Raw genomic sequence first — 27,680 nt, forward strand, 5'->3', positions numbered from 1 at the left:
ACCCAAAATAAACAACTGATCCAGAAATACCTTAAAATATCCAGGAAGTTGCCCAGAAATGAACAGGACGCGACACAAAATACCTTAAAATATGCAGGAAATTGCCCAGAAATGAACAGGAAGTGACACAAAATGAACAGGAAGTGACCCAGCATAAACAACTGATCCAGAAATACCCTAAAATAACTAGGAAGTTCCCGGAAATGTCCCAAAATGAACAGGAAGTGACCCAAAATAAACAACTGACCCAGTAATACCTTAAAATATCCAGGAAATATCCCCAAAATGAACAGGAAGTGACCCAACATAAACAACTGACCCAGAAATACCCTAAAATAACCAGGAAGTTGCCCAGAAATGCCCCCAAATGAACATGATGTGACCCAAAATCAACAGGAAGTGACACAAAATAATCAATAGACACAGATATACCCTGAAAATAACCAGGAAGTTGTTCTTAAATGCCCTGAAATGAACAGGAAGTGACCCAAAATCAATAGGAAGTGACACGAAATATACAACTGATTCAGAAACACCTAAAATAACCAGGAAGATCCCAGAAATGCCCCGAAATGAACAGGAAGTGACCCAAAATAAACAAATGACCTAGAAATACCTTAAAATATCCAGGAAATTGCCCAGAAATGAACAGGAAGTGACACAAAATGAACAGGAAGTGACCCAACATAAACAACTGATTAAGAAATACCCTAAAATAACCAGGAAGTTCGCAGAAATGCACCGAAATAAACAGGAAGTGACCCAAAATAAACAACTGACCCAGAAATACAAGAAAATATCCAGGAAATTGCCCAGAAATGCCCCGAAATGAACAGGAAGTGACCCAAAATGAATAAGAAGTTTTTGGAAGTCTATCGTCATCAATGGCACTGAAAGGTTAAATTAAAAACCAAGAATAAACTTGAATGATATATGAATACGCGACTTTCTGTACTAGCTTCATCAGTGAACTTTAGTTTGCCTGCATTCAAGGGTTCTGCTTGGCTGCAATACGTCTTTTTCACCAATAGATGGTGTTAACACACTGTAAAAAGAGGACTTTCCCTCCCTCCAGTTGCTTCGTCAACGAAAACAACAAATTTTGAGAATATAATGTTTTGCTGCTGACAAACCAATTGAAATTCACAGCCACGTGATTGGACGTCTATCATCGTCAGTGGCGCTGAAGGATTAAATAAACATCAATCATCTTGAATGATTTATGACATAAAAAAAGCGTTTTTCTTTACTTGATTCTTCAGTGCATTGAGGGCTTCTGCTTGGCTGCAATACGCGTTTGTCACCAATAGATGTTGCTAACGCACTGTAAACCTGTGAGTGTGTGCGGGTTTGTCTTTAGCCTGAAGCGGAATTTTTTTTGAAGCTTTGAAGAATTAACCTTAAATGAAAGACTTCATAACTGTCAACCCGAGGCCGTTGGCAGTCTTACAAATAGTGATGTATGCCAAATTGATGACTAATCTTACAACGTTTTATATAGCGTGCAATATGAAACAAAAATAAAACTCAATTAAAAAAAAAAAGAATTTATTGGTAATATTGTCACGTATAACCTGGTGCAATCAAAGAAAAATAATTATCTTCAGCTACATCATGATCAGTGTTGTCACAGATTATTTGAAAAAGTCATTTAATTACTGTCAAAGTAACTAAGTTACTTTAAAACTAATCCATTAGTTACTTTTTACCCATTTTTCTCCCTTTGCCGCCTCAACATAAGAATGACAACAGAAAAATGTCATCACATGTAATTGACTTTCCGATGATTGAATTTAAAGGGGAATATCTGAATTTGGCGCTAGCTTAGCCACTCCGGAGCCCTGAAACAAACAAATATCTGACAAAGTGCTTGGAATTTGTTGAAATCAACTCCATCGACCAATTAAACCCCGCTAACTCTAAGTTTAAGCCTAATGTCAAAACTTCTGAATTTTGGGTTATGGTTACCAGCATATCTGTGCCAGTGTAAAACAATGCAAACTGACGGCACAATAATCAACAACACACAAGTGCAATAAACACAAAGGTGGTGGCGGGCGCGGATGCGCGTGCAGCCGTGCACATTAACAACCCGGAAGTACTCCTCTCAACATAAAACGCAGTCAATTTGGCCACAAAACGTGGCGGCAACTAAGCACTTTACACTCAATCGGACTTACAAAACATCACACAGATGCTAAACGAACACATCACCTCACGGCATAAATGTGCAACGCGCATATGATGTAAACAAAGCTTGCCAAGTTGGAGCGATGACTGCCCGTCGTTGCTATGGCAAAGCTACGAAACAGCCGCGCATGTAGGGGGTACAACCTTTTGCTGATACCCTCCAGAATTAAGGAAAAATACTTACCTTCATTCATGGATATTCACAGATCAACATTCCCTCGCAACGTCTCAACACTCGCCGCGAATGTCCACCCGCCTCAGTCCCAGAAAACGTAAAGCAAGACCAAAACAGGACATAGCTAAGAGATTGTCATGGAAACACGTACCGGGAACCTTTTACTTTAGCATTTTCTATTCAAAATGCTCTTCGTACATGACTACAATATTCTTCATTCTACATACGTTATGAGGCAATGAAAAAATAGTAACGCAGAGACACTAAGGAAACTAACTTTAATCAGATTACTGCTGTAGAAAAATGATTACTCGTTACTGAAAAAAGTAATCAGATTACAGTAACGCATTACTAACGCTTTACTGACAACACTGATCATGATTAGGGTTGTTCTGATCATGTTTTTTTGCTCCCAATCCAACCCCGATCGTTTTAGTTTGAGTATCTGCCGATCCCGATATTTCCCGATCCGATTGCTTTTTTTTTTTTTTTTTTGCTCCCGAGTCAATTCCAATCATTCCCGATAATTTTTCCCGATCATATACATTTTGCATTAAGAAAAAAATGAATACAACTTGGACGAATATATACATTCAACATACAGTACATAAGTACTGTATTTGTTTATTATGACGATAAATCCTCAAGATGGCATTTACATTATTAACATTCTTTCTGTGAGGGGGATCCACGGATAAAAAGACTTGTAATTCCTAAAGGATAAATGTGACTTTGTATATTGTGACTAAATATTGCCATCTAGTGTATTTTTTGAGCTTTCAGTAAATGATACTGCAGCCATTTAACTTCTGCCCAAATCCATGATGGGAAGTGCAACCATGACTGTGCGTAGGGGCACCAATTGATATATCTTCTCTGCGTTGGGAAAGGACATAGGGTGTTAAGAAAATGATCAACAACTACCTTTCTTCCACACATTGCCTCCCACGTTATTTTTAATTGCTGAGAGAGGTATTGTAAGCCTTTAGCCACATAAAAAATGGCACCAAAGGCTGTCAAAATTCTCTCTACTCATTATACGCTGCCTTTTAGCGCTATCTATAGGTAAAACGGCGTCTTTATAGATTGAACGCGACACTACGTGAGTGGGTCGTGCAGCGCATGCGTTAATTATTTAACGTGATTAATTAAAAAAAAAAACAATTACCGCCGTTAACGCAATAAATTTGATAGCCATACTTTAAGCCAAAACTGCTCTGGATGAGTGTAAGACATTTTGTTTGTAACGTTAAATACAATTAGAAAACGATTTAAATTAAAAAAAAAAATTTTTTTTAAAAGGCATGTCCGATATTTTTTTGCCAATTCCGATACTTTGAAAATGACGTGATCGGGACATCTTTAATCATGATTACTAGAATTTAACAGTGACTTTTGTTATAATACTTTAAAAACTTTAAATAGCGTTAGCGCTCTCCTCAAAAGGACAGAGGGAGATGACAAAATGCAAACAGAGCCTGGAAAGACACGCATTGATTCGCAGATATGAGAAATAAGCCCCAGGATTGAATGTCATTGACTAAATGTTCCGAGATGAATTGTGTTCAAAGTTGCTTGGATAAAAGTTCAGGATATACAGTGCCTTGCAAAAGTATTCGGCCCCCTTGAATCTTGCAACCTTTCGCCACATTTCAGGCTTCAAACATAAAGATATGAAATTTAATTTTTTTGTCAAGAATCAACAACAAGTGGGACATAATCGTGAAGTGGAACAACATTTATTGGATAATTTCAACTTTTTTAACAAATGAAAAACTGAAAAGTGGGGCGTGCAATATTATTCGGCCCCTTTACTTTCAGTGCCGCAAACTCACTCCAGAAGTTCAGTGAGGATCTCTGAATGATCCAATGTTGTCCTAAATGACCGATGATGATATATGAATAGTATCCACCTATGTGTAATCAAGTCTCCGTATAAATGCACCTGCTCTGTGATAGTCTCAGGGTTCTGTTTAAAGTGCAGAGAGCATTATGAAAACCAAGGAACACACCAGGCAGGTCCGAGATACTGTTGTGGAGAAGTTTAAAGCCGGATTTGGATACAAAAAGATTTCCCAAGCTTTAAACATCTCAAGGAGCACTGTGCAAGCCATCATATTGAAATGGAAGGAGCATCAGACCACTGCAAATCTACCAAGACCCGGCCGTCCTTCCAAACTTTCTTCTCAAACAAGGAGAAAACTGATCAGAGATGCAGCCAAGATGCCCATGATCACTCTGGATGAACTGCAGAGATCTACAGCTGAGGTGGGAGAGTCTGTCCATAGGACAACAATCAGCCGTACACTGCACAAATCTGGCCTTTATGGAAGAGTGGCAAGAAGAAAGCCATTTTCTCAAAGATATCCTGTTAGGTCTAAACTTAATTGTATCTAGCAAAATAATAAAGACCTAGAGGAGGACGAAGACAAGGATCAGATAGGAGACAGTGATAAGGCTTTACGCTGGCGGCCGTCAGGAGAGAAGGTTGATGCGGAGCGAGTAGCTCACAACAAGCTTATCTAACCTAACCCCTGAGGAGCGCAGCCTTTTATTGAGAACAGAAACATGGTGACGTCTACTGAAAAAGGAAACATTATGACTCTTTTCATTGTGTAAGCACTAAAGCACAAGCGAATAGACTGTTACATGAGAAAACATAATCATATCACCTAGTTTTAAACACATAATTGAATACTGTTATTGTGAATATTGTTAATACTGTTATTGTGCAAAAGCATTAAAGCACATCTCACATATCCATAAAAAGTCTCGTTTAAAGTTTGCCGCAAGCCACCTGGGAGACACACCAAACATGTGGAAGAAGGTGCTCTGGTCAGATGAAACCAAAATGGAACTTTTTGGCCACAATGCAAAACGATATGTTTGGCGTAAAAACAACACAGCTCATCACCCTGAACACACCATCCCCACTGTCAAACATGGTGGTGGCAGCATCATGGTTTGGGCCTGCTTTTCTTCAGCAGGGACAGGGAAGATGGTTAAAATTGACGGCAGCCAAATACAGGAACATTCTGGAAGAAAACCTGTTGGTATCTGCACAAGACCTGAGACTGGGACGGAGATTTATCTTCCAACAGGACAATGATCCAAAACATAAAGCCAAATCTACAATGGAATGGTTGAAAAATAAACGTATCCAGGTGTTAGAATGGCCAAGTCAAAGTCCAGACCTGAATCCAATGGAGAATCTGTGGAAAGAGCTGAAGACTGCTGTTCACAAACACTCTCCATCCAACCTCACTGAGCTCGAGCTGTTTTGCAAGGAAGAATGGGCAAGAATGTCAGTCTCTCGATGTGCAAAACTGATAGAAACATACCCCAAGCGACTTGCAGCTGTAATTGGAGCAAAAGGTGGCGCTACAAAGTATTGACGCAAGGGGGCCGAATAATATTGCACGCCCCACTTTTCAGTTTTTTATTTGTTAAAAAAGTTGAAATTATCCAATAAATTTTGTTCCACTTCACGATTGTGTCCCACTTGTTGTTGATTCTTGACAAAAAATTACAATTTTATATCTTTATGTTTGAAGCCTGAAATGTGGCGAAAGGTTGCAAGGTTCAAGGGGGCCGAATACTTTTGCAAGGCACTGTATATAGAGAGCTAAAAGGCAGCGGAAAATGAGTAGAGTGAATTTTGGCAGCCTTTGGGGCCTTTTTTTTAACTGGCTAAAGCCTTACAATCCCTCTCTCAACAATTAGAAATATCGTGGGAAGCAATGTGGGGAAGAAAGGTAGTAAATGATCTTTTTCTTAACACCCTATATTATTTCCCAACGCAGAGAAGATATATCAATTGGTTGCACTACGCACAGTCATGGTTGCACTTCCCATCATGCATTTGGGCAGAACAGCTAAATGGCTACAGTATCATTTACTGAAAGCTCAACAAATACACTAGATGGCAATATTTAGTCACAATATACAAAGTCATATTTATACTTTAAGAATTACAAGTCTTTCTATCCGTGGATCCCTCTCACAGAAAGAATGTTAATAATGTAAATGCCATCTTGAGGATTTGTTGTCATAATAAACAAATACAGTACTTATGTACTGTATGTTGAATGTATATATTCGTCCGAGTTTTATTCATTTTTTTCTTAATGCATTGCCAAAATGTATATGATCGGGAAAAATTATCGGGAATGACTGGAATTGAATCGGGAGCAAAAAAAAAAAGCAATCGGATCGGGAAATATCGGGATCGGCAGATACTCAAACTAAAACGATCGGGATCGGATCGGGAGCAAAAAAACATGATCGGAACAACCCTAACTAATATATGTATATGAAATGCAGACCCATGGAAATGTACTCCAGTCAAAAAACATACACACAGTAGGCAATATGCCAACTAACATTTTATAAATTACTATAGCGACAATTGTCCTTGACAAATTGTTATTCCCATTCAATTGATATTCTCGTTCAATGTTCTAGACTGCACACAAACAAAAACTGAAATAAACTGAAACTATTCAACCAGCATGTTTCCAAACGTAGCAGTTCAAAACTACGTTTCCCATAATGCCTAGCGCGGTTTAGCTTACTGATGGCTAGCTGAGGCAAAAATCAAACTTTGCTCTAAAAGTTTACAATCATCGGCAGCGCAACGATGCGACACCGAACGGGACGACAGAAGTCAACAGTTGCCATTATATACGTATTTATTAGGGCTGTCAAACGATTAAATCTTTTAATCGAGTTAATTACAGCTTAAAAATGAATGAATCGTAATTAATCGCAATTCAAACCATCTATAAAATATGCCATATTTTTCTGTAAACTATTGTTAGAATGGAAAGATAAGACACAAGACATATACTACATTCATCATACGGTACATAAGTACTGTATTTGTATATTATAACAATAAATCAACAGGATGGCATTAACAATATTAACATTCTCTTAAAGCGATCCATGGATAGAAAGACTTGTAGTTCTTGAAAGATGAATGTTAGTACAAGTTATAGAAATTTTATATTAAAACCCCTCTTAATGTTTTCGTTTTCTTAAAATTTGTAAAATTTTCAATCAAAAAATAAACTAGTAGCTCGCCATTGTTGATGTCAATAATTACACCATGCTCACTCATGGTACTAACCCATAAAATCAGTTGGACCCAAGTGCCAGCAGAGGGCGCCAAACACCACAAAACAAATAACAAGCTGACGTTACACTGTACTGTCATTTTATTCTGTTTGAGCGGGGCATGTGCGTTAATTGCGTCAAATCAGCCGTTGTGGCCAAATTGTCAACCCAGTAGATGGCGGTAATGCCTCATGATAGGGGTAAACTGCCAACAAAAACAAGAACTACTCCTTCCCTCCCTACTACTAGGAGGCATGTCATCGCAGGCAGGTGCTACCACCCAGCGGCCGGAGGGATTCTCTTCAAATTGGTCCTATGAAAAATCATAAAAACCGGACATTTTTATGAATTTATGAAACCCAGCCGGCAGGGGCGTGTCTAGGATTTTTTTCCTTGGGGGGGGGCCAAACAGGGTCACAATCTGTAGAGGGGTGGCATATTTTACTGTAGGGGTGTAACGAGACAAAAAAAAGTCACGATTATCTCGGTTTTGGGGTCACAATTCGTTTCAGTAAAGTACAGGAATAACATGTTAAACCATTTGCTTGCTCAGCATGTTGTTTATTAAAACAAAACTCACATGATCACAGTAGCACAAATAAAGGATTTGCTTCCTCATGAATGATTCAAATCCTTACCCAATCACCCCAATCATGAATGAATACCCTCTTGAATATTACTGCAACTGTAGCATGCAATCATGGCCTATGTAAACTGACTGCAGGCCAGCGTTCAATACAGCACTGTATTGAACCTAACATTCGATTGCGAGCGGTTTGGTAAATATACATGTACTTTTACACCCCTATTGTATTGACATAAAATGGTTTAAAGTTTCCAATGACAGCTTCTGATTTTAGGTGATGACAATAATAACCAGTAAACTAGATTACAAGTAATGACTTCATCAGGGCCGGCCCAGGCCATTTGGGGGCCCTTAGCAAAATAATGCCAAGGGGCCCATATTTTTGGCCCACCATTTCATCACAGTGTACTGTGAAACCCATACATGCAATCCAACCCATACGTCCATATTTTGTATATTAATCAGATTTTGTTACACTGCATACTTCAAACTTCTCACCCCAAATGATTGTCAGTACTTACAGTAGATGGCGCAAAACCTTTTTCTAAAAGAGGAAAAGAAATGGGAAATGTTGGTACCATGAGCTGTTAAAGGATCTCTTCCTCCCTGCCTGCACTGTCCTGGGATACATCCTCAGGTATGGCCGTGTTGGTCCATCGGCTGGGCACCGTGATATATCTAGGAAAAAATAAAAAATAAATATTTTTTTAAATTACTGAACGTTTTTATGCAATGATAATAAATTGTAAGTGTTGTTGTGACCTAATCCTGGGTCAGCAATTAAATAATGCACCCAACTGCTTCATCCATATTTTTTGTACAAGTTTTCCTTAATCTTCAAACAAAACTAGAAGTTAAATACCTGATGACTGGGACGACGTGGGGAGCGGAGAATGTGGAGCCTCGTCTGTGTCGCTGCCACTTTCACATATAGACGCTTGTGGATCCTCATCGGAATGGCTGTCACCCTCACTGATGAGAATCTCTGACCACACAAAGAAATATTCAATTAATGCATAAACATAAGGACTATATTTCAACTTGTTGTCTTACAGATAAGTACACATTTAGAACTATTAATTTTATGATATATTTACCTGCTGAATGCTGTCCTGAAGAGGATGCCGTAGCCCCACTGTCTCCAGCAGCTGATCTTTTTTTCTTCTTGACAATAAAGAATGTCTCAGTTTTTTGAGATCTCTTCATTGTTCTTTCCCTAATCTGCCCGAGAAAATGAGGCCATAATGCTCAGGCATTTATCATGTGTCATGTTGAAAAAAAACTAAAATCACAGCAAACGCAAACAAACTCAAGTGAAAATTACCCCAGCCAAGAAAAAGGCAAAAAGACAAAGGCAAAAAACTACCAAGTTCTAATCAGTTAAATTCTTTCAAACGATTTGAGCTAGTGTTGCTAACATTAGCTTCTTAACTTCAGCTACACAAACGTTACCCAACCACCTGTGACATGCCTATAGACCCTACCCACGTGACGTCACAACTCCGCTCTCCTGAATGGTACCGCCCACTTGTCCGTCAAAACATAGTGTTAACCTGTTACGGCTACGTACATTTCTCCTATTTACGGCGTGTTTTTCTGCTCCTTAACATTATTTAAAAAAATGGTGAAGGCGTGTGTGGCTGTTGGTTGCACTAACAGAAAAGATGGAAGGAGAGACTTGAAGTTTTACCGTATTCGTAGGGATCCAAAGAGGAGAGCGAAATGGACGGCTGCAATTCGACGTGAAAACTGGGCACCAAAAAATCACCACAGACTATGTAGTAAGATGCATTTAAGATATACTTAGAGGGTTTTGGGCTGACAAATAACCACAATTAAGATCATTGCGAGGCTAATCGCCGACAACATACGACGTAGTACGACATAGTTTCTAATTCAAGATGTTTGTGACTTCCCTTTCTTCCACCATCGTTATTTTTTGAATAATATTTAGCTGGAACCAAGTGAAAGAAACTGGCCTCGTCTACGGGGCTGACAAATAACCACAATTAAGATCATTGCTAGGCTAATCGCCGACAACATACACGTATGTATGTAGTGAGAGTGCTATCGCTAAACCATATAAACATTAAAAGCCTTAACTCCATTGACAAACGACATGAAATACATTAGACTTGACAGTGGATGTTAGCAATAATAAAAGATTTTGAATTGAAAATTTCTTACTCACCTTTCCAAGCACAAGATAGATTCCTGCCGAACGAGGACCTGTTTCACCCAACCAGCAACGAAGTATTTATAAGCCTCCAAGCTCTTGAAGTTTTTCAAATTTTCGTGGGAATAGGCTGATTTTGTGTGGACAAGATAATTGTAAATATCAGCGTAGCAGATGTCAGGCAGACAGGGCGAAGACAGTGGGTCGAAAAACATCGATTTGGGCATCAAATATGGATCTGGCGACTGTACAGAACGAAGCTTTTCCACATAACGCCTTTTACGCAACACATCCAGTGAGTTTACGGCATCAGAAAACACCGGGTCTTCCATGAAATGCATTTTAAATCCCTCGATCAATTGAAAACAATGCTAATACAGAGACAAAATGACGGACAAGTGGGCGGAACCACACAGCGAGCACGTGGTTTTGTGACGTCGGTGGGTAGGGTCTATACATTAAACACTAACATTCACATTTTTTTCACGGTTTGGACATTCTCACTTACCTCAATTATGAATGGTGTTTAACCACCGCCGTGGTAGTAGTGTTCTCAAGAACAATATAAACACCAAATTGTCCAACTTGGTCTGTTGTGAATGCATGATATTGATGTTCCTGTGCATCCTATTCGCCTAAAGTCACGTGAATGAGGAAAAAGTATTCGATTGGCTGCTTCCTCCTCGACGCCGAACTCAGTCGCAGAAAGTTCAACCAAACCATCTCCTTGGCGGTGCGTTAAATTTGACAAGCTACAGTCAATTTGGCGTCATCGCATCGCCCCGACGCGACATGCGTGACACGTTCACATTGACTTTCATGGGAATCCGCGGCGCGACAAGCAAATTAAGCGGCCGGTGTGAACGTAGCTTTACTGAGGTGGTGGTTGGTTGGGGGGGCACTTAGGGTGGCCAACCAAATTTCAGGGGTGGCAAATGCCACCCCTGGCCACCCTTGTGGCCACGCCTATGCCAGCCGGACCCTCCGGAGAGCACGTAATAAGAGGACATGTCCGGGCAAAAGAGGATATTTGGTCACCCTAGTGCAGACATGTCCAAAGTCCGGCCCGGGGGCCAAATGCGGCCCGTTGTCAAATTTCATCCGGCCCCCAGCCTCTGTCATAAAATCAATAAAGTCTGGCCCGCACACAGACTTAATAAATCGGTCAGCAGTACTGCTACCAGCATATGAAGTATCTTACACACTAAATGCTGCTCCACATTTACCCAGTAAAAGGCAGCAGCACTCTAAGCAACATTACCCTGTTTGACCCTTTACTCCCAATTTTCTAAAATGGCGACAATCAACAACAAAAAAGTTGACTGCGATGGCCAACGCTTCAAGGATAGGTGGAAATTGGACCATTTCTTCACTAAAATACGCAACAACTGTCTGCCTCATTTGCAAAGAGACAGTCGTTGTTTTTAAAGTGTTCAATGTGAGGCGATATTACCAAACAAGACATGCTGACTTGTACGACAAGATTATAGGGAAGATACGTAGCGAGAAATTGAAGCAACAAGGTAGTTTAATTTCACAGCAGCAGTATTTCGCAAGAGCCCGAGAGTCGAAAGAGAACACCACAAAGGCTAGTTGCGAATTGAAATTATTAATTAAAAATAATAACAAAGCAAATGTGACACACAGAATGGCTTGCTAATATTTGCTTAAATATATTGTTCTACGTAAAGGATGTCAGCCAAGGTCGGCCCCCCACATTTTTACTAGACCAAATCTGGCCCCCTTTGCAAAAAGTTTGGACACCCCTGCCCTAGTGTATCCTAACGAATAGTATAGCATGACTACCTATGCTATTTTTTAGTTCTTTCTTGTATGTAAAGGCGTATAAAAAGTGTGCTAGCCAAACTTGTACACTTATTGAATGCTGTTTTAGTTCAAAACGTGTACACTTTTTGTCCTTATCAAATACTAAATCTTTGACAATCCATCATATAGCGGCCTCACTCGCTTCTATTTTTGTTGGCATCTGAACAAATCTCTCGAGTAACTTAGCAAAACTGAGTGACACATGTTCCATGTTCTTGCTAATACCTTAGCATTTGCCAAAGCACGGTAATGCAAACGCTAAATCGTGCTTTGTTTTAGTACCAAACTTTTTGTCCTTAAAGTCTTTGACAATCCATCAGATAGCTCTGTCAGTGGTTTTCTTGCTGTTAGCATCGGAACAAATCTCCGGAGTAACTTAGCAGGGTATAAAGACTCTCCGGGTCTCGTCGATGTGTCGTCGGATCAATATTTCTTCCGAGTGCATCAACGGGGATTAACGCCACTTGTGAGGGAGCTTCACACGTCGATGCCGGCTCGCTTAGCAGCTAATTAGCGGCTTTCTGTTGCGCGTACACTTCGGTTGTCAGTCTTCCGTGGCAAAAAAAAGCGCAGCCGTATCGATTTTCCGTTCATCATTCGTCTGATAACGGAGTATCGTGCAGTAATTATTTGAGAGTTGTCAGATCCGAGTCCCCCCGCCGAACGCTTCCCTCCGATTGCATTTATGAAATTCGATTACCGTGACGCGGATAGATGGACCCGCTATCAGTGGGGACGCTCGTCATTTTTCAGCTTCGGCCCCGGGGCGTCCGTTTGGCCGAGACTGTATGAAGAGAAAGTGATTTAAAAAAAGAAAAAAAGCTGAAATGGGAGAAGAGCGCTAGCTAGAAAAGAAATGACGGTAATAGACGTAACTTGTACGTCTGGTTTGTTGTAGGCGGATGTTTTAAAGTCAATTGTTCGAGTAATTCTTTACATGATGTCACACTAATTACGGTAATGACATGTTTGGGAATTCATTATTTGTTTGATTTACGGAAACAAAAAGAACAGGGAAAAGAAGACGATTTTAACTGCTGAAATTGACGTCTAGCACCATCAATGGTAGCCAATGAGTTGACAAGGAAATGACCCCCCCAAATGCCCGAAAACCAACAGGAAGTGACCTTGAAATAGTAAGGGACCCAAACTCGACAGGAAGTGACCCAGGAATGCCCTAAAATAAACAGGAAGTGACCGGTGAACAGGCAGTGACCTTGAAATGTCCTAAAGTCAACGAAAAATCATCCAAACTGTACAAGTACTGACCTGGAATTACCCAGAATTAACAGAAAGTGACCCAATATCAACAGGAAATGACCTGTAAATTCTCCAAAATAAACAGGAAGTGATCGGTGAACAGGAAGTGACCTGTAAATACACTAAAATCACAGGAAATGATCCAAAATATACATGAAATGACCCGGTAAAGCACCGAAATCAACAGAAAGTATCCAAAACCAAAAGGAAGTGACTCGATATGGACAGGAAGTGACCTGTAAATTCCCCAAAATGAACAGGAAGTGTTCAGTGAACAGGAGGTGACCTTGAAATGCCCTAAATTCAACGGGAATTGATCCAAAATGTCCAGGAAGTGACCTGGGAAAGCCCCAAAATCAACACAAAGTGACTCAAAATCAACAGGAAGTTACCCGTAATTCCCCAAAATAAAAAGGAAGTAATCAGTGAACAAGAAGTGACCTTGGAATCCCCAAAATTCAACAGGAAATGATCCTAAATGTACAGGAAGTGACCCAAAATGGCTAGCAAGTGACCTGATATCGACAGGAAGTGACCTGTAAATTCCCTGAAATAAACAGGAAGTGATCAGTGAACAGGACGTGACTTGTATATACCCTAAAATCAACAGGAAGTGACCTGTAAATTCCCCAAAATAAACAGGATGTGAACAGCGAACAGGAAGTGACTTTGAAATCCCCCAAATTCAACAGGAAATGTTCCAAAATGTACAGGAAGTGACCCAAAATCGCTAGCAAGTGACTTGATATCGACAGGAAGTGACCCGTGAATATCCCAAAATAAACAGGAAGTAGCCAGGGAACAGGAAGTGACCTATAAACCCCCAAAATAAACAGGAAGTGGCCAAGCAACAGGAAGTGACATTGAACTGCCCTAAATTCAATGGGAAATCATCCAAAATCAACAGCAAGTGACCCGATATCAACAGGAAGTGACCTATAAATTCACCAAAATAAACAGGAAGTGATCAGTGAACCTGATGTGACTTGTAATTACCCTAATATCAACAGAAAATGATTCAAAATTTACAGGAAGTCACCTGGGAAAGCTATAAAATCAACAGAAAATCACCCAAAATCAACAGGAAGTCACCCGTAATTTCCCAAAATAAACAGAAAGTAGCCAGGGATCAGGAAGTAACTCAGAAATGCCCCAAAATTAACAGGAAGTGGCTAAGCAACAGGAAGTGACATTAAAATGCCCTAAATTCAACGGGAAATCATCCAAAATCAAAAGTAAGTGACCCGATATCAACAGGAAGTGACCTATAATTCACCAAAATAAACGGAAAATGATCAGTGAACAGCACATTACCTGTAATTACCCTAATATCAACAGGAAATGATCCAAAATGTACAGAAAGTGACCCGGGAAAGCCCCAATATCAACACAAAGTGACCCAAAATCAACAGGATATGACCTGTAAATTCCCCAAAATCAACAAGAAGTGACGCTGAAATGCCCCAAAATAAACAGGAAGTGGCCAAGCAACAGGAAGTGACCTTCAAATGCCCTAAATTCAACGGGAAATAATCCAAATTCAGAAGCAAGTGACCAGATATCAACAGGAAGTGACCTGTAAATTCCTCAAAATAAACAGGAAGTGATCAGTGAACAAGACGTTTCCTGTAATTACCCTCAAATCAACAGGAAATGATCCAAAATGTACAGGGAGTGATCTGGGAAAGCCACAAAATCAACAGAAAGTGACGCAAAATCAACAGGAAGTGACCTGTAAATTCCCCAAAATAAACACGAAGGGATCACTGAACAGGAAGTAACTTGTAAATACCCTAAAATCAACAGGAAGTGACCTGTAAATCCCCCAAAATAAACAGGATGTGATCAGCGAACAGGAAGTGACCTTGAAATCCCCTAAATTCAACAGGAAATGATCCAAAATGTACAGGAAGTGACCCAAAATCGCTAGCAAGTTACCTGACATTGAGAGGAAGTGACCTGTGAATTTCCCAAAATAAACAGAAAGTAGCCAGGGAACAGGAAGTGACCCATAAAGGCCCCAAAATAAACAAGAAGTTGCCAAGCAACAGGAAGTGACCTTGAAATGCCCTAAATTCAAGAGGAAATTATCCAAAATCAAAAGCAAGTGACCTGATATCACAGGAAGTGACCTGTAAATTCCCCAAAATAAACAGGAAGTGATCAGTAAACAGGGGATGACCTGTAATTACCCTTAAATCAACAGGAAATGATCCAAAATGTACAGGAAGTGACCTGGGAAAGCCCCAAAATCATCACAAAGTGACCCAAAATAAACAAGAAGTGACCTGCAAATTCCCCCAAATAAAAAGGAAGTGATCAGTGAATAGGAAGTGACCTTTATATCACCTAAATTCAGGAGGGAGTGACCCGTAAATTCCCCAAAATAAAAAGTAAGTGATCATTGAATAAGAAGTGAGCTTGATATCCCCTATGTGACCTGTAATTACCCTCAAATCAACAGGAAATGATCCAAAATGTACAGGAAGTGAGCTTGATATCCCCTATGTGACCCTCAGGAACCTGGGAAAGCCCCAAAATCAAGACAAAGTGACCCAAAATCAATACGAAGTAACCTGTAATTTCTCCAAAAGTAACAGGAAGTGGCTAGGGAACAGGAAGTGATGCAGAAATGCCCCAAAATAAACAGGAAGTGGCCAAGCAACAGGAAGTGACCTGCAATTACCCTCAAATCAACAGGAAATGATCCAAAATCTACAGGAAGTGACCTGGGAAAGCCCCAAAATAAACACAAAGGGACCCAAACTCGACAGGAAGTGACCCAGGAATGCCCTAAAATAAGCAGAAAGTGACCGGTGAACAGGCAGTGACCTTGAAATGTCCTAAATTCAACGAAAAATGATCCAAACTGTACAAGCACTGACCTGGAATTACCCAGAATCAACAGAAAGTGATCAAATATCAACAGGAAATGACCTGTAAATTCTCCAAAATAAACAGGAAGTGATCAGTAGACAGGAAGTGACTTGTAATTACACTAAAATCACAGGAAATGATCCAAAATATACATGAAATGACCCGGGAAAGCCCCGAAATCAACAGAAAGTGATCCAAAATCAAAAGGAAGTGACCCGAAATCGACAGGAAGTGACCTCTAAATTCACCATAATAAACAGGAAATGATCAGTGAACAGCACGTGACCTGTAATTACACTAAAATCAACAGGAAATGATCCAAAATGTACAGGAAGTGACCTGGTAAAGCCCCAAAATCAACAGAAAGTGACCCAAAATCAACAGGAAGTGACCTGTAAATTCCCCAAAATAAAAAGGAAGTGATCCGTTAATAGGAAGTGACCTTGATATCACCTAAATTCAACAGGAAATGACCCAAAATGTACAGGAAGTGACCCAAAATTGCTAGCATGTGACCTTATAGCGACAGGAAGTGACCTGTTAATTCCCCAAAATAAACAGGAAGTGATCAGTGAACAGGAAGTGACTTGTAAATAGCCTAAAATCAACAGGAAGTGACCTGTAAATTTCCCAAAATAAACAGGAAGTGATGAGTGAACAGGAAGTGAACTTGAAATCCCCTAAATTCAACAGGAAATGATCCAAAATGTACAGGAAGTGACCCAAAATCGCTAATAAGTGACCTGATGTGGACAGGAAATGACCCGTAAATTCCCTAAAATAAACAGAAAGTAGCCAGGGAACAGGAAGTGACCCATAAAGGCCCCAAAATATACAGGAAGTGGCCAAGCAACAGGAAGTGACCTTGAAATGCCCTAAATTCACCGGGAAATCATCCAAAATCAAAAGCAAGTGACCCGATATCAACAGGAAGTGACCTGTAAATTCCCCAAAATAAACAGGAAGTGATCAGTGAACAGGAAGTGACTTGTATATACCCTAAAATCAACAGGAAGTGACCTGTAAATTCCCCAAAATAAACAGGAAGTAGTCAGCGAACAGGAAGTGACCTTGAAGTGACCTTGGAATCCCCAAAATTCAACAGGAAATGATCCAAAATGTACAGGAAGTGACCCAAAATTGCTAGTAAGTGACCTGATATTGACAGGAAGTGACCTGTAAATTCCCCAAAATAAACAGGAAGTGATCACTGAACAGGAGGAGACTTGTAAACACCCTAAAATCAACAGGAAGTGACCTGTAAAGTCCCCAAAATAAACAGGAAGTGATCAGCGAACAGAAAGTGACGTTGAAATCCCCTAAATTCAACAGAAAGTGACCCAAAATCAACAGGAAGTAACCTGTAGGAAGTGATCAGTGAATAGGAAGTGACCTAGATATCACCTAAATTCAACAGGAAATGATCCAAAATGTACAGGAAGTCAGCCAAAATCGCTAGCAAGTGACCTGATATCGACAGGAGGTGACCTGTAAATTCCCCAAAATAAACAGGAAGTGATCAGTGAACAGGAAGTGACCTGTACATACCTTAAAATCAACAGGAAGTGACCTGTAAATTCCCAAAATAAACAGGATGTGATCAGCGAACAGGAAGTGACCTGTAAATTCCCCAAAATAAACAGGATGTGATCAGCAAACAGGAAGTGACCTTGAAATCCCATAAATTCAACAGGACATGATCCAAAATGTACAGGAAGTGACCCAAAATCGCTAGGAAGTGACTTGATATCGACAGGAAGTGACCCGTGAATTTCCCAAAATAAACAGAAAGTAGCCAGGGAACAGGAAGTGACCCATAAAGGCCCCAAAATAAACAGGAAGTGGCCAAGCAACAGGAAGTGACATTGAAATGCCCTAAATTCAACAGGAAATCATCCAAAATCAAAAGTAAGTGACCCGATATCAACAGGAAGTGACCTATAATTCACCAAAATGAACAGAAAATGATCAGTGAACAGCACGTTACCTGTAATTACCCTAATATCAACAGGAAATGATCCAAAATATACAGGAAGTAACCTGGGAAAGCCCCAAAATCAACAGGAAGTGACCTGTAAATTCCCTAGAACAAACAGGAAGTGATCAGCGAACAGGAAGTGACCTTGAAATCCCCTAAATTCAATAGGAAATGAGCAAAAATGTACAGGAACTGGCCTAAAATCGCTAGCAAGTGACCTGATATCGACAAGAAGTGACCTGTAAATTTCCCCAAAATAAACAGGAAGTGATCAGTCAACATGAAGTGGCCTTAATATCCCCTAAATTCAACATGAAATCATCCAAAATGTCAGTGTCTGACAAAAAGTGAAAAATAAAAGCGCACTACTTTAGTTTATGTCTATGTTTGACACGTAGACTTCTTAAAAAAGCAGAATTGTGACATAAACCTGCAGGACTGTATCTGCCATTATCCAGCATACGCCTTCACGCTGTCCTTTTTTTGGTGTATAAATCTTCCACAGCCGAGGATAAAAAACACAAATCCCTTCGACATTTTCACGCCTACTTCTTTCTGAAATTGGAGTGAAAGGAAATAAATAGGAAGGGGGGGATGTGCGAGTTAGCGACTTGTGGGCAGCGGGCCAAAAGCGCCAGTCTTTCTCACTCGGAATTGATTTCGGAGAGACCCCCTGAAGCTGCGAATCTTCACAGCCCGGTGAGGCGATTGAGCATCATGACACCCAGACTCAATTTTCTGTCCCTGCGGTTTTGACATCAGAGGGAGAATGTTTGGCTTAAAAGCTGAGACGGCCGTTTTTTTTTGTTTTTTTTTTAGTTGAACGGAGCATGTGAGGGAAATAACAGAACGCCGGGGCTGCTCGGAGGCTCGAAAGTGTTTTCTAAATGCTCCTTAATCTCACCGTAAATTACATTGCTGCTTTCCGGCGAGCGCCGTGAAAAATGCGAGGTGGCGGGCGACGCCCGTGGGACCGCAAATCGGAAAGAGTCTGGCGTGCTTCGGAATCGGATGAGTGTCGAGTGATGTTAAATGCCTAAAAATCAACCAAAAATGAGGCAAAGTATACAGGAAGTGAACCGGGAATGCCCTGAAAGTGCGTAGAAATCAACAACAAGTGACCAGATATCAACAGGAAGTGACCTGAAATGCCCCAACTTAAACAGGAAGTAACCAGTGAACAGGAAGTGACCTTGAAATAACCTGAAATCAACAAGAAATTATAAAAAAGGTACAGGAAGTGACCCGGGAATACCCCAAAATCAACTAAGTGCCCTGATATTGACAGGAAGTGACCTCGTAATGCAGCAAAATAAAATGACCACTGAACAGGAAGTGATCTTTAAATGCCCTAAAACCAACAGGAAATGAAGCAAAACGTACAGGAAGTGAACCGGAAATGCCCCAAAAGTGCAACAAAAGCAATTGCAAGTGACCCAATATCAACAGGAAGTGACCTGGAATGCCCCAACATAAAGAGGAAATAACCCCTGAACAGGAAGTACGCTTGAAATGCCCTAAAATCAACAGGAAATGAGGCAAAATGTACAGGAAGTGAACCAGGAATGCCCCAAAATTGCCCTAAAACCAACAGCAAGTGACCAGATATCAACAAGACGTGGCCTGGAATGCCCCAACATAAAGAGGAAGTAACCAGTGAACAGGAAGTGACCTTCACATAACCTGAAATCAACAGGACATTATACAAAATGTAGAGGAAGTGACCCGGGAATACCCCGAATTCAACCGAAAGTCCTTCACAATCAACAGCAAGTGCCCTGATGTTAACAGGAAGTGACCTCATCATGCAACAAAATAAAGTCACCAGTGAACAGGAAGTGACCTTGAAATGTCCTAAAATCAACAGGAAGTGAACCGGGAATGCCCCGAAAGTTCTCCCAAATCAACAGCAAGTGACCTGATATCGACACAACGTGACCTCGTAATGCAACAAAAAAAACAAAGTGACCAGTGAACAGGAAGTGATCTTTAAATGCCCTAAAATCAACAGGAAATGAGGCAAAACGTACAGGAAGTGAACCGGGAATTCCCTAAAAGTGCCCCAAAACCAACAAGCAAGTGACCCGATATAAACAAGAAGTGACCTGGAATGCCCTAACATAAAGAGGAAATACCCAGTGAATAGCGAGTGCGCTTGAGATGCCCTAAAGGAAGGTTACCCCACAATGCCTCCAAGTCAATAGGGAGTGAACTGAAACAGGAAGTGATCCCGAAATGCTCCCAAATCAACAGGAAGTGACTCAATATCAACAGGAATTAGCCCAATATCAATAGGAAGTGACCCAAAATGCCCCAAAGTCAACAGGGAGTGAACGTAAACAGGTAGTGAAACCATAATACCCCCAAATGAACAGGAAGTGATCTGATACAACAGGATGTGACCCCAAAATGCCCCCAAGTAAACAGGTAGTGACCCATTATAAATATGAAGTGACCCAATATCAATAGGAAGTGACCCAGAAATGCCCCCAAATTGACAGGAAGTGACCTGTTATCAACAGGAAGTGACCCTGAAATGCCCCCAAATCAACAAGAAGCGACCCGTAAATGCCCCAAAATCAAAAGGAAGTGACCCAGAAATGCCCCAAAATCAACAGGAAGTGATGGAAAGGCGAGGGGTGGTGCGATGTGCGGCTGGGAAGAATTTTCATGCGGCGGTCCCACTGCCCTCAGTCGAGCTCTCCTATTTTAATGCACTACCCTCCCCACACAATCCTATCGCGGTGCTAGGTAATGGCTGCCAGTCGGGAAGCTGGCATCCACGGTAACAGGGCACAGGACGTGGCTCCTGGGGCGTGGCCCCCTCTTCGCCTGGCTGCTGGTTGCAGGGGTGAAGGGTAGATCGGGGCCCCGGTCCTGCGCCGCCCTGCGGCGGGTTCTCAGCCCTGTCCTGCTTCCACCTTCCCCTCTCTTTTCTGCCCCGGTTTCCTCCTTGGGCTCTGGCACGGATCACTGGCCAGGCGCTGGGGTGTCGCCCACTCTGGGTGGGGACCCTGTCCTGCCCTGTGTCTAGTGGACCGTGGAGGTCCCGTGGTGTGCCGTTTCGGTTAGGGGGCTGCGGCAATGGCTGGTGGGCCGGGTGTGCGGGCGGTGGTACGTCCCCTCATCCCTTCCCTGAAAGCCGGTCAATTGGGGGCACGAATGGTCGGGGGACCACCCTGGGTCCTGGGGGACTGAGGGTGGCCCCCTTTCTGGAGCTGCACGAGGAGGGACGGGCTGCGCTGGCTCACCCTCCCTCCCCAATTGGGAGGGGAGGCGCCGTGGCCCCTGCGTAGCATTTCCTCTTGTCTGCAGGACTAACACACGTCTGATGGAATTCACACGACTGGGTACAATTAGGCACACTCTTGTAGAGAAACTATCAGTGCCAGGATTAGAGATTAGGCAGCATAGAATAGGATGTCAACATACCCACACTTACAAGGGACTCACACAAAAAAAAAAAAAAAACACAAGAAGTGGCCCAATATCAATAGGAAGTGACCCAAAATGCCCCAAAGTCAACAGGGAGTGAACTTAAACAGGTGGTGAAACCAGAATACAACAGATGTGACCTGATATCAACAGGATGTGACCCCGAAATGACCGTGGAGGTCCTGTGGTGTGCCGTTTCGGTTAGAGTGTTGCGGCGATGGCTGGTGGGCCAGGTGTGTGAGTGGTTGATGGTCCCCTCATCCCTTTCCTGAAGGTCAATGGGGGCACGGATGGTCTGGGGGACCACCCTGGGTCCTGGGGGACTGATGGTGGCCCGCTTGCTGGAGCTGCAGGAGGAGGGAGGAGCTGCGCTGGCTAACAACCCCCCCCCCCCGATTGGGTGGGGAGGCGCCGTAGCCCGGGGGCGGCCCCTTCGGGGCACCTCCTTTTGTCTGCAGAACTAACACACGTCTGATGGGATTCACCATGACTGGGTACAATTAGGCACACTCTCGTAGAGAAGCTATCAGTACCAGGGTTAGCGATCAGGCAGCATAGAATAGGATGTCAACATACCCACACTCACAAGGGATTCACACAAAATAACACACAGGAAGTGACTCACAGGAGAGCAAAAATGCTCGACATTCTTCATTTCTAAATACAAAATTCACATTTCTTTACAGAACAGCATGATCTCAGAAACACACGATCACAAATACAAAAGAAACAGCAGACGAATCAAGTACTGTCTTGGTAGAAGTTCGGTTCAACAAGACTATAAGTCAAGTTCCTTAGCTGTGTTTCGGAAAAAACTGGTCTGTACCCCAGCAGGGCCAAAGTATCGTTACACAGAGTCTGCACAGTCCTGACGATATCATAACCCAGACGAAGCCTCCAACTTTCAGCCGTCGATCTTGAGTCTCGACTTGTGGAGTACTTGTAACTCCACTCAGCCGGCGCTGACGAATTACCGTTCGTGTTCCTGCTAATCCACGCCAACACCCGGTCCTCCGCCTCCAGTCCGATGAATTGGTACAACTCAGCGGCTTTTCCTTTCGGGTCTATGGCCAAGTCTTCGTATCGTACTAAAAAATAGCGTCCCTGCAACCAAGCCGGCCTCCGCAGTCCCGTCCTGGCAGACCCTGCCATGTCCTCGCAGGTGCTGGTGATCTGCGTCAGGTCCACGTATCGAGGTTGGCGTCCCGTGGCGTTCCATATTTTCCAAGCGCGAAACTGATCGGAGAAGGCGGTCATGCGCGAGGCCAGAATGGCTCGAGGATCCCTCACCAAGTGGATGATTTTCAAGTTCAGACGCGGATCTTCTGCCAGAGTTCGGAGATCCTTCACTTCAGGGATCCGGACGGTCTTTATAGCCACGTGACGTCTGGACAGACAGGAAATGGATGCTAAAGTCAGGTTCAAGACCCCGCATTTCTTGGAACACCAACCCTCTTCGGTGGGAACTCCGTCCCCGCCTTCCGGACAAACTGGAGGAGTGCAAAGCGCGTGACTGGAACTTCTGCGGAAGAAGGAATTCGTGAGGTGATCCAGAGGTTGTGGGTGGATGTAACTCTCCAGGAAGTGGAGATGGCATTGATACAAGTTGAGAAGGAGGTCCCTGTACGCCCCCAGCAGGGCCCGGCGCCCCAAAGTCCGGCGGACCCTTCCACTGGAGTTAGTGAAGGCCTGCTGGACGTGGTAGAGAGGTTCAAACATGTAAAAGATGTCCGAGTGCTGGTTGAACAGCTGACCGGTGAAGGACGAACCGCTGCGGGTGGTGGCGAAGAGCAGGATGTGCTTCCGAAAGGGATCCGCCGGCATCCCAGTCTCGTCGCACGAGGTTCTCTGATTGGATTCTATGAGGTGGAGAAAAACATGGAACAGGTCTCAGTCCCAAAATCATTGTTTGTATTCATACCATGGTAGTTTTTGACTGTGAGAAGACGATAACGAGCTAAAATCTAGCTAAGCTAAGAAAGTAGCTAAAATAAGCTAAGCTAAGCTAACAAAGTCTTGGGAGACTAAAACATGACTGCTGATTTTGGGGCATTCCAGGGTCACTTCCTGTTGATCTGGACTCATTTCAGGGTCACTTCCTGTTGATAATGGGTCATTTCCGTCTGACTTTGGGGCGTTTCAGGGAGACTTCTTGTTGTTTATGGGTGACTTCCTGTTGATCTGGGGGCATTCCAGGGTCACTTCCTAGTTTTTGGTCACTTCCTGTTAATCTGGTATCATTTCAGGGCGACTGCCTGTTGAAAATGGGTCATTTCCTGTTGACTTTGGGGCATTTCAGGGTCAGTTCCTTTCGATATTATTCACTTCCTGTTGAACATGGGGCATTTTGGGGTCACTTGTTGTCACACCTGTTTATCAGAATTCATTTCAGGGTCACTTCCTGTTGATAATAGGTCATTTCCTATTGGTTTTGGGGCATTTCAGGGTGACTTCCTGTTCATTTTGGGTCACTTCCTGTTGATTAAGTGTCATTTCAGGGTCACTTCCTGTTGATCTGAGTAAACTTTCTGTTGATTTTGGGGCATTTCAGGGTCACTTCCTGTTGATTTGGGGGCATTCCATGGTCACTTCCTGATGATTTTGGGGCACTTCAGGGTCAGTTCTTATTGTTTTTGGGTCACTTCGTGTTGATTTGGGGGACTTTCAGGGTGACTTCCTGTTATTTTTGGGTCACTTCCTGTTGATTTGGAGTCATTTCAGGGTCACTTCCTGTTGATAATGGGTCATTTCTGTTTGACTGGGGTGTTTCAGGGTGACGTCTTGTTGTTTATGGGTGACTTCCTGTTGATCTGGGGGTATTCCAGGGTCACTTCCTATTTTTTGGTCACTGCCAGTCAATCTGGTATCATTTCAAGGCCACTTCCTGTTGAAAAGGGGTCATTTCCTGTTGACTTTGGGGCATTTCAGGGTCAGTTCCTTTTGATATTGTTCACTTCCTGTTGAACCTGGGGCATTTTGGGGTCACTTCCTGTTTATCAGAATTCATTTCAGGGTCACTTCCAGTTGATAATAGGTCATTTCCTATTGGTTTTGGGGCATTTCAGGGTGACTTCCTGTTCATTTTGGGTCACTTCCTGTTGATTTGGTGTCATTCCAGGGTCACTTCCTGATGATTTTTGGGGCACTGCAGGGTCAGTTCCTACTGTTTTTGGGTCACTTTGTGTTGATTTGGTGGTATTTCAGGGTCAATTCCAGTTGTTTTTGGGTCACTTCCTGTTGATTTAGGGGGATTCCGGAGTGACTTCCTGTTGTTTCTGGGCCACTTCCTGTTGATTTGGGGGAATTTCAAGGTGACTTCCTGTTATTTTTGGGTCACTTCCTGTTGATTTGGGGTCATTTTGGGGTTGGTTCCTGTTGATATTATTCACTTCCTGTTAAACCAGGGGCTTTTATGGGTCACTTCCTGTTGATCTGGAGTCATTTCAGGGTCACTTCCTGTTGATAATGGGTTATACCTTCTTGATTTTGGGGCATTTCAGGCTGACTTCCTGTTGATTTTGGGTCACTTTCTGTTGATTTGGGGGCAACCAGCGTCACTTCCTTTTGATCTGTTGGTATTTCAGGGTCATTTCCTGTTGATATTATTTACTTCCTGTTGAACCAGGGGCATTTTAGGGTCACTTCCTGTTGGGTCCCTTTCTGTTTATGTTTATTGGTCACTTCCTGTTGATTTTGAGTCATTTCCCGGTCACTTCCTGTATATTTTGCATCATTTTCTGTTGATTTTGAGGCATTTCCTGGTCACTCCCTGTATATCTTGCATCATTTCCTGTTTATTTGAGGGTATTTATAGGGCACTTCTTGTTCACTGGTCAATTCCTGGATATTTTGCTTTATTTGCTGTCGATTTTAGGGTATTTACAGGTCACCTCCTGTAAATTTTTGGGCATTAATGGGTCATTTCACGCTCATTGGTAATTTCCTGTTGATTTTGGGGCACTTATGGGTCACTTCCTGTTTATTTTGGGTCACTTCCTTTACATTTTTGCGCATTTACAGGTCACTTCTGGCTGGTAGGTCACTTCCTGTTGATTTTTATTTTTTCTGAGTCATATCCTGTTTATTTTGGGTCACTTCCTGTTGATTTTGGGGCATTTATGGATCACCTCCTGTTGATTTCAAGTCACTTTGTTTGTTTAGGGTCACTTATGGGTCACTTACTGTTTATTTTTGGGTCACTTCCTGTACATTTCCTGGCATTTACGGGTCACTTCCTGTTCATTGCTCACTTCCTGTTGATTTTGGGGCCTTTGTAGGTCACTTCCTGTTGATTTCAAGTCACTTTATGTCGGTTTTTGGGAACTTATGGGTCACTTGGTGTGTATTTTGGGTCACGTCTTGTGCATTTTGGGGCATTTACAGGTCACTCCCTTCTCATTGGTCACTTCCTGTTAATTTTGGGGTATTTTCTTGGTCACTTCCTGTTAATTTGAAGCCACTTTGTTGGTTTTGGGGCATTTATGGGTCACTCCCTGCTCATTGGTCACTTCCTGTTGATTTTGGGCCACTTCCTTGTTGATTGTATGGTATTCAAGAGTCACTTCCTGTATATTTTGGGTTACTTCCTTTACATTTTTGCGGATTTACAGGTCACTTCTGGCTGGTAGGTCACAGCCTGTTGATTTTTGATTCCTTCGGAGTCATATCCTGTTTATTTTGGGTCACTTCCTGTTGATTTTGGGGCATTTATGAGTCACCTCCTGTTGATTTCAAGTCACTTTGTTTAGGGTCACTTACTGTTTATTTTTGGGTCACTTCCTGTACATTTTCTGGCATTTACGGGTCACTCCCTGTTCATTGGTCACTTCCTGTTTATTTTGGGCCACTTCCTTGTTGATTGTATGGTATTCAAGAGTCACTTCCTGTATATTTTGGGTTACTTCTTGTACATTTTTGGGCATTTACGGGGTCACTTCCTGCTCATTTGTCACTTCTTGTTGATTTTGGGGTCTTTATAGGTCACTTCCTGTTGATTTCAAGTCACTTTGTTTGTTTAGGGTCACTTATGGGTCACTCCCTGTACATTTTCTGGCATTTACGGGTCACTCCCTGCTCATTGCTCACTTCCTGTTGATTTTGGGCCACTTCCTTGTTGATTGTATGGTATTCAAGAGTCACTTCCTGTATATTCTGGGTTACTGCTTGTACATTTTTGGGTATTTACGGGTCACTCCCTGCTCATTAGTCAATTCCTGTTGATTTTGGGGTATTTTCTTGGTCACTTCCTGTTAATTTGAAGCCACTGTGTTGGTTTTGGGGCTTTTATGGGTCACTTCCTGTTTAATTTTGGTCACTTCCTTTACATTTTTGCGGATTTACAGGTCACTTCTGGCTGGTAGGTCACAGCCTGTTGATTTTTGATTTCTTCGGAGTCGTATCCTGTTTATTTTGGGTCACTTCCTGTTGATTTTGGGGCATTTATGAGTCACCTCCTGTTGATTTCAAGTCACTTTGTTTAGGGTCACTTACTGTTTATTTTTGGGTCACTTCTTGTACATTTTTGGGCATTTACGGGTCACTTCCTGCTCATTTGTCACTTCTTGTTGATTTTGGGGCCTTTATAGGTCACTTCCTGTTGATTTCAAGTCACTTTATGTTGTTTTTTGGGGACTTATGGGTCACTTAGTATGTATTTTGGGTCACTACTTGCGTATTTTTGGACATTTACGGGTCAGTCCCTGCTCATTGGTCACTTCCTGTTGATTTTGGGGTATATTCTTGGTCACTTCCTGTTAGTTTGAAGCCACTTTGTTGGTTTTGGGGCTTTTATGGGTCACTTCCTGTTTATTTTGGGTCACTTCTTTTACATTTTTGCTCATTACAGGTCACTTCTGGCTTGTAGGTCACTTCCTGTTGATTTTTTATTTCTTCGGAGTCATATCCTGTTTATTTTGGGTCACTTCCTGTGTATTTAGGGTCACTTCCTGTTGATTTTGGGGCATATATGGGTGACCTCCTGTTGATTTCAGGTCACTTTGTTTGTTTAGGGTCACTTACTGTTTATTTTTGGGTCACTCTCTGCTCATTGGTCACTTCC

General features: G+C 42.2%; 2 protein-coding genes across 8 annotated transcripts in view; one reads left to right on the plus strand and one right to left on the minus strand.

The window, feature by feature from the left end:
* mterf2 (mitochondrial transcription termination factor 2) overlaps positions 1–27,680 on the plus strand; it is a 74,526-nt gene that overhangs the window by 4,350 nt on the left and 42,496 nt on the right. The gene's annotated exons all lie outside the window — the stretch shown is intronic.
* Positions 22,259–27,680, minus strand: part of si:ch73-62b13.1 (Carbohydrate sulfotransferase 1-like) — a 36,840-nt gene continuing 31,418 nt past the window's right edge. For 4 of the 7 annotated variants that reach the window (XM_057835992.1, XM_057835994.1, XM_057835997.1 and 1 more), the window contains one exon: positions 22,259–23,481. In XM_057835992.1, the coding sequence (XP_057691975.1) occupies positions 22,364–23,481 (1,118 nt within the window). In that variant the 3' untranslated portion in view covers positions 22,259–22,363. The remainder of the gene's footprint in view (positions 23,482–27,680) is intronic. The other 3 variants (XR_009063173.1, XM_057835993.1, XM_057835998.1) reach the window with 3 other exon arrangements.

Source organism: Corythoichthys intestinalis, chromosome 5, assembly GCF_030265065.1.
Source record: "Corythoichthys intestinalis isolate RoL2023-P3 chromosome 5, ASM3026506v1, whole genome shotgun sequence".
NCBI classification, from domain to species: Eukaryota; Metazoa; Chordata; class Actinopteri; order Syngnathiformes; family Syngnathidae; genus Corythoichthys; species Corythoichthys intestinalis.